The sequence below is a fragment of the Perognathus longimembris genome, chromosome 14 (assembly GCF_023159225.1).
Source record: "Perognathus longimembris pacificus isolate PPM17 chromosome 14, ASM2315922v1, whole genome shotgun sequence".
Lineage (NCBI taxonomy): Eukaryota > Metazoa > Chordata > Mammalia > Rodentia > Heteromyidae > Perognathus > Perognathus longimembris.
In genome coordinates this window covers 53,640,029-53,652,589 of record NC_063174.1, presented here as the reverse complement: position 1 = coordinate 53,652,589, position 12,561 = coordinate 53,640,029, and the positions used below count along the sequence as shown (strand labels likewise).

At 58.5% G+C, this 12,561-nt stretch overlaps 1 protein-coding gene across 3 annotated transcripts in view; it reads left to right on the top strand.

Moving 5' to 3' along the window:
* Nucleotides 1-12,561, top strand: part of Ccdc88c (coiled-coil domain containing 88C) — a 107,045-nt gene that overhangs the window by 69,519 nt on the left and 24,965 nt on the right. For all 3 annotated transcript variants that reach the window (XR_007213160.1, XR_007213159.1, XM_048361925.1), the window contains exons 13-19: nt 994-1,178; nt 4,347-4,484; nt 5,733-6,803; nt 8,606-8,733; nt 9,737-9,878; nt 10,604-10,795; nt 12,145-12,306. Coding sequence is in view for 1 of the 3 variants with exons in the window: in XM_048361925.1 (XP_048217882.1) it covers nt 994-1,178; nt 4,347-4,484; nt 5,733-6,803; nt 8,606-8,733; nt 9,737-9,878; nt 10,604-10,795; nt 12,145-12,306 (2,018 nt within the window). In the remaining 2 variants the exon portion in view is untranslated. The remainder of the gene's footprint in view (nt 1-993; nt 1,179-4,346; nt 4,485-5,732; nt 6,804-8,605; nt 8,734-9,736; nt 9,879-10,603; nt 10,796-12,144; nt 12,307-12,561) is intronic.

Below are 12,561 nucleotides of genomic sequence, written 5' to 3'. Positions count from 1 at the left end.
GTATTTGTATTCTTTTTTTTTTTTTTGTATTTTGGCAACAGGAGGGTTTGATCAGGGTTTTGCCCTTGCTACATCTTGAACCATGCCTCCAAGCCCCCATTTGTTCATTTATTTATTATGCTAGTACTGGGGCTTGAACTCAGGGAGCGAGGGACTCTTGCTTAGCTTCTTTTTTTCTTCTCAAGGCTGGCCCTTGACCACTTGAACTATAACTACTTCTGGCTCTTTTGCTGGTCAATTTTAGGAGATAAGAGTTTCTTGAGTTTGTCTGCTCTGTTTGGGCTGGCTTTGAACCACAGTCTTTAGATCTCAGCTTCCTGAGTAGATTTACAGATGTGAGTGACCAGTACTTGGTTCACAACTATCTGTTTAAAGATTATTTTTTTGTTTTGGTTTGTTTGGGTATTTTTTTGCCAGTCCTGGGGCTTGAACTCAGGGCCTGAGCACTGTCCCTGGCTTCTTTTTGCTCAAGGCTAGCACTCTACCACTTGAGCCACAGTGTCACTTCCGGTCTTTTCTGTTTATGTGGTCCCGAGGACTCGAACCCAGGGCTTCATGCGTGCTAGGCAAGCACTCTACTGCTAAGCCACATTCCCAACCCCTCACTTAGAATTTTTAAAGCAGTGTACATGTACTGGCTCCCTTGGTCCTGGCTGGCAAGCAGGGACACCGCTTTCTAGCACCCGTGACAGACCAGCTGCGGCACTTCCTGTGCCCTCCGTGCTGATCTCCCAGACCCACTGCTCTGGCTGGGGACACAGAGAATGTCGCCCACCTACGAGTTGTCTCTGGGTCCCTGAAACCTTTAGATGAACACTTGAAGCCCAGTCCGCCAGCCGTTCCTGTGGGTCCCACGCGTGGTCCTTGGCTCCGTCCCAGAGCCTGCTTTCTCCTTCAGGCGAAGCAGCCGTGCTGCACGGAGCCTCGGGTGGAGGAGCCCGAGGGGAAGCGGGGCTTCGGGGCCACTGGGCTCTGACTCGTGTGGTGCTTCAGCCTCCAGGAAGTCGTTTGTGTTTGAGCTGAACGAGTGTGCCTCCAGCCGCATCCTGAAGCTGGAGAAGGAGAACCAGAGCCTGCAGAGCACCATCCAGGGGCTGCGGGATGCATCGCTGGCGCTGGAGGAGAGCAGCCTCAAGTGCGGGGAGCTGGAGAAGGAGAATCAGCAGCTCAGCAAGAAGGTGACCTGGGTGGGGCGGGGCTTGACGCGGAGGGGCGGGGCTTGGCCGTCTGGGACAGAGGATGCCTGATTTTCATTGACAGGGGCGCCATTGCCTGGTGGACTGTAAACCCACGCACTGCAGATGGATCAGTGCCAAGGGAGGAGGCCAGCACTCCTGCTGGTGGCCCCCATGCTGGTCTGCACCTCTGGAGTTGGGGTACCTCCTGACTGGCCTCTGAGCCCCACAGACCCATGTGTTCGAGCCACAGGGACAGCGGGAGGAACATGGTCCTCAGGTAGCAGGCCAGGCTCTGCTGGTTCCCCACCCCGGGAGCGGCTCAGCTCACCCTGCCCTGTTACGGAAGGATCTGCAGGGACCCCAGCTGCACGAGTCCCCTTGAAGTGCGGTGTGCCACTTACAGCACTTGAGCTGCCGAGTAGCTGGTCTGGTCCCCACGGAAACACGGAGGCCTCCCGTCTCATGTCGCATCTTTCCGTGCAGGGCACCACAGACGAGTTGACAGAGGTTTCCTATGTTAGATTCCAACAGGCCTGGAGCAGAGAATGTCTTCATAAATGGCCATCCAGGCTGGGTGTGATCGTGCACACCTGTATACCCAGCTCTTGGGAGTCTGTGGCAGGAAGATCATAAGTTGGAGGCTGGCCAGGGCTACGTAGCTCAAAACAAATGAGCAAATAAAGGAAATGGCCATCCTGTCTTAGTCACGGTAAACGTGAGCTGTCATTTAGGATGAAGAAGATCTCAGGATCTTCCACAGAATGCCTGAAGGGTCCCCTTGCCGGCCTAAGGGCGGGGCAGGGCCTCCTCGCCACAGGTCCCCCGGGGGAGCTGGTCTGGATACAGATAGGAACGAGCCGTAGGCGCTGCTACCCAGCCTGCCTCCTCCGTCCGCCTGTCTTCACGCCCCAACCTGTGCTTCCGATCTGGTCTCGCCCCTGGCCTGCTTGTGGCACTGATCTGCTGTTGGGAGGGTGAAAACTTGTGCCGGCAGGAGGTTGCCGTTGGCCTTTGAGACCCTTAGCCAGCTCAGCTCACCTTGAATTTCTTCTCTCCATCCTGGGGAGTCCTTTCTCCCCTCTACGAAGTGAAGCGGGGCCCCCGCTCTCCCCCTCAGCCATAGTTGCTGAGCCAGGTTGCAGGCTGGCCGAGGACTGAGATGCCCAGCAAAGCCGTAGTTCTTGGAGCTCCTTGTCCTCTCTGGATGGAGCCTGGGGATGTGTCTGCCTCCTCACGTCCGCAAGTGTATGTTGATGTCGCGGGAGTTCGTTCCCGGAGCCGAGGAGGAATGGCCGCCTTCTGGGGCAGGTTCTGTTCCTAATGGCCCGGGCTGCAGGGAGGACGGACAGCTACCCCCCCCCCCCCCCGGGTCACACGGGCCTGCAGCCAGCTCAGATCCAGTCCAGTGAGCTCAGGGTCCCAGTGTCCTTACAAGGAGGGACCAGAGTGTATGAGGGGAGAACCCCAAGAGAAGAAAGACTGAGGTGGGGAGCAAGTGAGCAGGATACAGAGAAATCCCGTGTTGGGGCCAGGGAGGCCGGCTCCGCAAGCCCTCCTCCAGGAGACAGGGCACAGCGGGATGAAGGGCCAAGTGGCAGCCCTGGCTGGAGGGGGGAAGATGGAGACCTAGAGCTGGAGAGGGGACTCTTCCGTTGAGAGAACTGCCCCAACCTCCCTGCCGGGCACCAGATCTGTACCGAGGACTGGGGCAGCACTAGGAAGGCGAGCACCAGGCTGTCAGTTTTAGGAGAGAGCTGGCCATGGTACATCCCAGTGCCTTTCTCCTGGGCAGCCCCGGTTGAATGGAGGTCCCCAGGTTGGGATACGGGGGCCTGCCCCACTGGAGACCTAGAGCTGGAGAGGGGACTCTTCCGTTGAGAGAACTGCCCCAACCTCCCTGGCGGGCACCAGATCTGTACCGAGGACTGGGGCAGCACTAGGAAGGCGAGCACCGGGCTGTCGGTTTTAGGAGAGAGCTGGCCATGGTACATCCCAGTGCCTTTCTCCTGGGCAGCCCCGGTTGAATGGAGGTCCCCAGGTTGGGATACGGGGGCCTGCCCCACTGGCAGGCTCCATGACCAGCTTCTCCTGTGGAGGTTGAGGGGCGCAGAGTCCCGAGAGGCAGGAAGTCCGGGTGACCCCCCTCACTCAGAATGGGGGTTGAGCCGCTTAAGGTTCAGGTGCTTACACATTTGCCCGTGCAAGGCCTTAGCCTGGATAAACGGAGTGAGAACAGAGGCCCAGGCCCTGCTGCTCACAGGGTCCCTTGGGCGTCGTGGCCCCAAACATTCCAGCTGCACAGATGCGGTGGATCCCCGGGAGCTTGATGATCTTACAGCAGTCATCCCGGCCAGGGTCAGGGCCGAGCGTGCGTCACTGAGGCATTGATGTAAACGCAGGCCTGCAGCTCTGCCCCACACCCACCCAGCCAGAAAACTGGGGAAACTGGGAGGGATGGGGCCCAGTGGTCTGTAGGGAAGGGCCAGCTGCCAGCCTCGTACCTACTCTGCGTCAGGTACTGTGACCGAGGGTGACCGAGACTGGCAGTGCTGATCATCAGCTGTGGAAACGTAGGGGCGGCCGCATCGTCAGTAGGAAATATGTCGCGACCAGCACCAGTCCCACTTGGTGTGGAGGCAGAGGACAGCCCAGGCGTGGCCAGAGCGCCGGATTGCAGGCGCCGCTGAGCCAGTCTGCCTCTTGGCATCCGGGCAGTTCCGCGTTGTAGGAGGCTCCGGCCCAGGTCCATTTCTGTCTAGGCTGGGTGCTGTGTGGTCTAGCCTGGGGCTATACGAGGAGCAGGGTGTGTAGAAGGGACAGGGCCCGGTGGCAGACTCAGCTGGAGGGTGCCGTCTCCCCAAGGTGGCGAGGAGCCCGGAGAGAAGGGCGAGCACGGAGTCCCCGCAGGGCGTATAGGTGGCCTGGGGGCCCGGTGTCTGACACAGGGTAGCTGGAGACCTGGTGCGCCGAGCAGGCAGCCGCACTGCGGGCCTGGGGCCTGGGAGGGACGAGGGCTGGCTGAGGCCTGCCGGCCTTTCCCTCGTCCCCAGCAGGGAGAGCCCACGGTGGACGGTGCCAGGTGCCAGGGCCTCCCCCAGGACTCCCGTGAGCTGAGGCGGGGTCAGCCTGGGCTTTCAGCTGGGGGTTTTTTTTTTTTTGGCTCTGCAGATTGAGAAGTTGCAGACGCAACTGGAGAGAGAAAAGCAAACCCACCAGGACCTGGAGACCCTCAGCGAAGAGCTGATCCGGGAGAAGGAGCAGCTGCAGAGTGACATGGAGACGCTGAAGGCTGACAAGGCCAGGCGGGTAGGCATGGTCACCACCGTGTCCGTCGGGGCCACCTCTCACCTCGCGTGGGACGCTGACCCACAGGGGGCCGAGCCAAGGGTTGTGGCCGTTCCTTCCCCTGCTTCCTGGTCCAGGGACAGCGGCGTCTGCTGGCCCAGCGAGGGGAGGCAGAGGGGGTTCAGCCTAGGTGGACGGAGTTTTGTGTTTTGTGTTTTGTTTTTTTTTTTTTTGCCAGTGTTAGGGCTTGGACTCAGGGCCTGAGCACTGTCCCTGGCTTCTTTCTGCTCAAGGCTAGCACTCTGCCACTTGAGCCACAGCGCCGCTTCTGGGTGTTTTCTGTATATGTGGTGCTGAGGAATCGAACCCAGGGCTTCAAGCAGGAAAGGCAAGCGCTCTACCACTAAGCCACATTCCCAGCTCTCCCCCACCCCAAAACAAACACACACACACAACACACACACACACACACACACACACACACACAATGGTGGCCGCTTGCATCGCCAAGGCTCAGGAAGGAGGAAGGCACCTGTCCACCTGTCAGGGAGGCTGGGGTGTCAGGTATGTAGTGTAGTAGAGCAGTAGACAGGAAGGAGGAGATTGGACTGGCTGTACATGTGGCGGCCAAATGGGGGGCAGAGGGGCAGGGTTGTGTCTACGTGTAGCTTACTGCCTGAAAAGCAAACGCCAGGCGGCAAGCATGATGATCTTGCGTGGATTAGGTTCAGGGTGTTGAGAGGATACTAGGGCGCAGGGCCGGGCCACTTGAGAGCTGTGAGCAAGGCTTTAGAGCGCTGAGTTCGAGGATAAGAAGGATTCACGATGCCTGCGGTTTGGGGGACAGTCCCGTGGTAGGGGGGCCGCCTGTGTGAAGGGCCTGTGGTAGGAAGACGCTGGGAGCAGTGAGCAGAGGGAGGATGGCCTGAGGGGAGGCTACAGAGGTAAGCAGGGATAGGCCAGAAAGACCGAGAGAGAGGGAGAGGATTGCCCGGGGTGCAAGCTTGTGTTAATAGGTGCACAAGGGGTTTTAATTCAGCAAGTCCCGTTCTGAGTACAGGGCTTGCTTGACCCACACCACCCTGTCTGTCATTCTCCCCCGTCACCGTCTGGACGCTTAGGCCCATGATGCCCCCTTACCTGTGTGAGGGGATCGGTGGAAGCCATGTGGCTGCGTAGTCGGGTGCTGGTCGGGTGACTGGTCATTGGAGGCGCGGCAGCCTGGGGCACACATCCCCACCCCCACCCCCGCCCCGTGCTTTCCCGTAGATCAAGGATCTGGAGCAGGAGAAGGACCACCTCCACCAGGCCGTGTGGTCGCTGAGGGAGCGGGCGCAGGGCAGCGGCGAGGCCCGCGGGAGGGAGGTGGAGAAGGAGAACAGGGCCCTCCACCAGGCCGTGACCGAGGCCGGCGGCAAGCTCAGCCAGCTGGAGCTGGAGAAGCAGCAGCTGCACCGGGACTTGGAGCAGGCCAAGGCGCAAGGGGAGCGGGCCGAGACGTTGGAGAAGGAGCTGCGCCGGCTAGAGAAGGAGAACGAGCAGCTGGCCAGGAAGGTGACGTCCCTGAAGACGGTGACGGAGAAGGTGGAGGCCCTGGAGCACGAGAGCCAGGGCCTGGAGCTGGAGAATCAGACGCTGAAGAAGTCTCTGGACACCCTGCAGAACGTGTCCGTGCAGCTCGAGGGCCTGGAGCGAGACAACAAGCAGCTGGACAAGGAGAACCTGGAGCTGCGCAAGATGGTGGAGACCATGCGCTTCACCAGCGCCAAGATGGCACAGATCGAGAGGGAGAACCAGCAGCTGGAGCGCGAGAAGGAGGAGCTGCGGAAGAGCGTGGAGCTGCTGCAGACCCTGAGCAAGAAGTCGGAGCGCCTGGAGCTCAGCTACCAGGGCGTGAGCGCCGAGAACCTGCGGCTGCAGCAGAGCCTGGAGAGCAGCAGCCACCGGTCGCAGGCCCTGCAGAGGGAGCTGGGCGAGCTGGAGGCCGAGCACCAGGCCCTGCGGCGGGACCTCGAGGCCCTGCGGCTCACCAACAAGCGGCTGGAGAGGTCCGAGGTGGACAGGAAGGCCCTGGAGCAGGAGGTGGCCCAGCTGGAGAAGGACAAGAAGCTGCTGGAGAAGGAGGCCAAGCGGCTGTGGCAGCAGGTGGAGCTCAAGGACGCCGTGCTGGACGACAGCACCGCCAAGCTGTCGGCCGCCGAGAAGGAGAGCCGCGCGCTGGACAAGGAGCTGGCCCGCTGCCGGGACGCGGCCGGCAAGCTGAAGGAGCTGGAGAAGGACAACCGGGACCTCACCAAGCAGGTCACCATGCACACGAGGACGCTGACCACCCTGAGAGAGGTGAGCTGGCACGGGGTGACGGGACTCGGAGTGGGTCTGCAGTAAAGGGACTTCGTGTTCGCCTTAGGAGTTTCCCGGATGCTAAACAGAGACTTCCTAAATCACATTGGGTGGCCTTGCTAGATACACAGTTCCCCACAATACGTCAGTGGCTTCTCGTATCCAGTCATTTCCCTGGGCATGAGTGCACAGAGACATGCCTTCATCCAATAGTCGGGTGACAGCCCGATAACACACCCCCCCCACTCACACACACACACACACACACACACACACACCGTAGATTGAAAATCAATACGTTTATGTTCCACTGACACCTGGCTCCCTGCACACCATAGCTTAGCCACACCCTATGGTGGGGTGGATTGATGGGCATTCCTCCCCTCAGAGCACTGACTGGTGATGAGGCTTGCTTGCCAGTGCCCTTAGCCAGAGAAGACATTGCACTGTGTGTTGTTGGCACAAGAAAGGACCAAGGTTGGAAGTTGTCATCAGTTCGACTTCTCTGTTTTTGAAGTAACTGAGGTTTGAACTCAGGGCCTGGCCTTTGCTGGGAAGGTACTCTTACCACTGCATTATACCGCTAGCCCTGTTTCTTGCTGGTTATTTGTGAGAGAAGTTCTCAGCGCCTATCTGGGTGTACACCTGCGTACAGCCCACGTGTGCCTGTGTTCAGCTTCCTGTGTAGCTAGGGTGACAGGTGCATGCCACCGTGTCCAGCATTCCATGGAGAAGGGGGCGTGACAGACCTTTCTGCTTGAGCTGGCTTCAAACCATGATCCTCTCACTATCAGCTTCCCAAGTAACTAGTATTCCAGGCCTAAGCTACAGGTGCCTAGCTCCGTTTTGTAATTATTTTATGTCAGGCCTTTTCTCACAATAAATAGGTTTCGATGCTACAATTTCTCAATGGCTGCAAGGTATTTATTTAATCCTATAGATTTACCACCAGAGAGCAACGTGGGGGGTGGGGGTAGTGGAAGCAGAGGGGATGGGAGGAGCTGAACCCCTGAGTTCAACACCCACATTCTGAAAGGTTAACCCAAACTGAGAGCTAGCTGGGTGCCAGTGGCTCACACCTGTCATCCTAGCTACTGTGGAGGCTGAGATCTAAGGTTTGCAGTTCAAAGCCAGCCTGGGCAGGAAAGTCCCTGAGACTCTTATTAACCCCCAGAAAACCAGAAGTGAAGTGGAGCTATGGCTCCAAGTGGTAGAGTGCTCACCCCCCCCCACCCTTTTGTTTTTTGTTTTTGCCAGTCCTGGGGCTTGAACTCTGGGTCTGGGAACTGTCCCTGAGCTCCTTTTGCTCAAGGCTAGCGCTCTACCACTTGAGCCACAGTGCTACTTCCAGCTTTTGCTGTGACTCTGACTAACCAAAACAAACAACAACAAAATAAGAGAATCAGATGTTTCCCATCTCTTTTTGTTTTCTATTTCATACTATTCCACTGAACATCTCTTTCCTCATCCATTAAATGATCATATTACCAGAGATCAGACCGGCTACCCAAGTCAATACAAGTGTTGTTTCCAGTGGGTCTTAGAGGAAGGTGTGAGCAGGCGCCATCTTTGCCCTGCTGGCACACGGTCTGGTTGTCTCCGGTGCCGAGAGGACTAGGGCCCTGTATCGGTCCCTGTGCTAGCGGGGCATCCTGAGGCCACGCATCCTGTCAGCGCTTGAGTCTTGACGCAGCCAGGACTTGGGGAGGAATGACTGAATCGTGGCCCCAGTAGAAGGCCCTGGCCTCCTTCGTGGGGCTCTGCCTGGCTTCTGTGGACATGTTGTGTGCCTTCTCTCGCAGGACTTGGTTCTAGAGAAGCTGAAGAGCCAGCAGCTGAGCAGCGAGCTGGACAAGCTGAGCCAGGAGCTGGAGAAGGTCGGCCTCAGCAAGGAGCTGCTGCTTCAGGACGACAACAGTCACGGCGACGTGTGAGCATGAATGGTGTCTCCGCGCAGTCGCGCTGCCCTTAGCCGCTGGGTCTCGGCCTCTGTGCCCTTGGCCCGGGGCCTCTGTTACTCCTCACAACTAGGGAGGTCTTTTCTGGTGCACGTGCCAGTCCTAGGGCTTGAACTCGGCCTGGGCACTGTCCCATAGCTTTTTTTTTATTCAGGACTGGCACCTTACCACTTGAACCACAGCTCTACTTCCAGCTTTTTGGTTGGAGATTAGAGCTTCATGGATTCTATGTTAGGGTTGGGGTTGGAGTGAGGTTGGGGTTAGGGTTAGAGTTAGGGTCTTGTCCCCTGGAGCTTCTTAGAGAGAAATAGAAAGAAAATTTTTTCTAAATGGTTACTGTAAAGTTACATAAGTCAGGTCGTGAGTACATTTCTTTTTGGGCATCGCCTTTTCTCTCACTCCCAGTTTTTCCCTCTCGTCTCCACCCACAAGTTCAGAGAATTTTTTGTGGCGTGTATTGGGGGGGGGGGGAGAGGAGTGATGGACACCAGGGGCCTTGTGTGTGCTGGGCAGATGTTCCCATCAGCCCCCTCAGCCAGTGCTGCTTATTTTCAATGTGACTGTGCCTTCTTACGTAGTCTTAGGTTCCAAGGTCATCGAATATCTTGGACTTTTCCCTTAGGTTTGTCACCAACAAGGTGTGGCCTGTTCATGGAGATGCCTGCCAGTGGGGGGCCACGTGTATCCTATGTGCCTAGCATGGTGGCCTTAGGCAGATCCCTTAACTTTGTGAGACTTGGTGTCTCCCCTCTGTAAGACGACGGTGACACACCGCAGACACTCCCTAAGGCAGGGTTGGTAGATGTGGTCATGGCGTCTCGGGGTGCCTGCTGAGGGATCCGGTGAGAGACGGGCTGGGGTCCTGTGGGAAAGCAGCGGAACAGCAGGAAGAGAGTGCGGGCCGGTGGGAGCCGGGCGCTGAGGGCGGAGAGCCAGCCAGGTCAGTGGTGATAACCTCACCTTCGCATTTGTCAGGAAGTGGAAGGTTTTGGAGGGCAGAAATGAATCGGCGTTACAGACGGCGCTGGCCATCAAAGAAGAGAAGATTGCGTTCTTGGAAGCTCAGGTGGAGGAGAAAGCCAGTCTGAACCACCAGTTGCAGAGCGAGCTGCAGATGGTGAGTGCCCGCGGCGCGGAGCTGGACCCCCTCGGCCTGGCCTCTGCTCCAGCCCTTTAAAGCCTGGATGGCTAAGGGCCAGCTGGCTCTCCGCGTCCTGGGGCAAGGGGGCCGCCGCCATCAGGCCGCCACAGGCCGGGCAGGACAGGGCCAGAGACGTGCCGGGGAGGAGGCACCCGCCGAGCGCGGTCGTGGGTCTGCCGGGTGGATGGGGGCGGCGGGGGGGGGGGCGGTGGAGGCTGAGATCCCCACACGATGCTGGGTCCAGGCCCCAAGCAGATGAGTGCAGGGCCGCAGGGGCCCTCGGGCAGCACAGAGGCTCGCCGGCTGCCCGCGGCTCCCCGCGCACGTGCTGCACCTGGGCCGTGCCCCCCACGCCCTCCACAGGTGCTCCCCCGCACCTCCTTTTGGAGCCCTAGGCTGTGGGTTCCGGCACTGGCGGGGGCTTTGTGGCGTGTGGGCTCACCCCGGGCCCGAACCTCAGCCTCACCCCTGGTTTCTGGAGTAGATGGCAGCGGCTCAGGCGAGCCAGAGGCCCTGCCAGAGCCAGCGGGCCGAGACCCGGTGAGGTGTGGGTGGCGGACGCTGCCCTTCCTGACCTCCCTGGACAATGTGGAGAAAGGAGGGTGCTGGCTTGTGTGGCCCCAGGAGATGGGGAAGGGGGGGTTCCAGCCCCAAGCAAGGCCCCCACCCCCCTGACCTGCTCTCCCTCCCTGGGCCCACAGGTAAAGGAGGAGCGGGAGCTGCTCAAGCGGACCCCGGGAGACCCAGCGCCCTCACAGAACTCCCTCAAGCCCCCGGGGGGCAAGTCGCCCACCGCTCACCCCGAGGAGGAGGCGACCTGGGGACCCAGCCACAAGGAGGCCACCATGGAGCTGCTCCGCCTGAAGGACCGGGCCATTGAGCTGGAGCGCAACGTGAGTGGCCAGCTCGGCGCTGGGCTCCTGGGAACCAACCGTCCTCTTATCCGTCACCGTGATGACATGACCTCATTTCCGTAAAGGACATGGGATGACAAGAGTCTTGAGGGGGATCAGGTTTAGTGGGGCACCTCTAGATGGTCCTGGCAGGTCCCACGGCTCACCCCTTCAGAGTTCTAGCACAGGAGACACCACCTGGCCAGTCCCTTCTCACATGACAGGACTCGGCCTCTGTTCCCGTAGCGTGTGCCTTCCAGGCTACGCCCCATATGTGTTGCATGTCTCCCATCTGACTTAGAGAGAGTGTGTTGGTACTAGGGCTTGACCTCAGGGCTTGGTCGCCGTCTCTTAGCTTTTTTGCTCAAGTCTGGCGCTCTTACCACTTGAGCCACAGCTCTACTTCCAGTGGTTAGTGGGAGGTACGGTCTCTCACATTTGTCTGCCTGGGCGCAGCTTCAAACTGCGATCCTCCGATCTCAGCCTCTTGAGTGGCTAGGATGACAGGCCTGAGCCACCGCCAGGGCCCAGCTGCAAATCAGTGTTCTATTGGGACCCAGCCGCGTCCTTTGTGTTGTCTGGGCTGCTTTCCTACTACGGCAGCAGCCTTCCATGGTTTAACTAGAGATGGTATGGCTAGAAAAATCCAAAAGCGTTTTCTATCCATCCCATATCACAGAAGGCTTGCCAGTGCCCGTCTACTCTTCTGGTTTTATTGGATTCCCAACAGGGGCTTCGTGAAATCCATTGTGGTGATTTTCAGCACGTGACAGGTGATAGAACTGAGACCGCATGACAGGCTCTCCCAGAGTCCCACGCTAGTAAGGGACATCACGGGCCCGCAGCCCACAGGTCCTGGCCCCTGGCCTGGACGTAATGGAGGCACAGTGGGTGTAGCCTTTGTGGGAAGTGGTTTATTCTGACTGCTGTCTCAGGGTAGGGAGCGCTCTAGCTGAGCCCTTGACTCCATGCATGTCCTGTGAGAGGAATAGGGTGGTGGTAGTTGACAGGAGGTAACTAGCTCACGGGAAAGCACCTCTAGTGTGTTCCCCAGGAAAAAAAAAAGAGAAGCATTAAAGAGGAAAGAAAGGTAGAAGTGGCTTTAATGCCAGTGTGCCCGGCCTTCCAATGAGGTCCTGAATGGTGTCCCTTGTGAAACGTGATCGGTTTTTGGAAAATTCTAGTGAGTGTCCATTTCAAAGAGAACTACCGTTGCTTCCTTTGTCGGGTGGGTCCCTGGTTTTTTGGGCTGAGTCCACTCTGGAGGTTTTGATTCAGCCTGAGTCTCCTGGCTAGTTGGAGCTTGTCCCGGCCTGTGTTTGATTGGCACTTGCTTCCTTATCCCCTAGAACGCAGCTCTGCAGGCCGAGAAGCAGCTGCTGAAGGAGCAGCTGCAGCACCTGGAGACGCAGAACGTGGCCTTCAGCAGCCAGATCCTTACACTGCAGAAGCAGAGCGCCTTCCTGCAGGAGCACACCACCACGCTGCAGACCCAGACGGCCAGGCTGCAGGTAGGTGCCCAGGGGCTAGGCGGTTGGCTTCTTCCAGGGTGGTGAAGGTGTGTGCGTGTGTGTGTGTGTGTGTGTGTGTGTGTGTGTGTGTGTGTGTGTGTGTGTGTGTGTGTGCATACGCATGGACGCATGCCAGTCCCAGGGCTTGAAGCTTTCTTACTCACAGCTAGTAAGTACTCTACTGCATGAGCCACACAGCTCTACTTTGGGCTTTAATTGAAGCAAGGAGTCTTAGGGACTTTCCTGCCAGGGCTG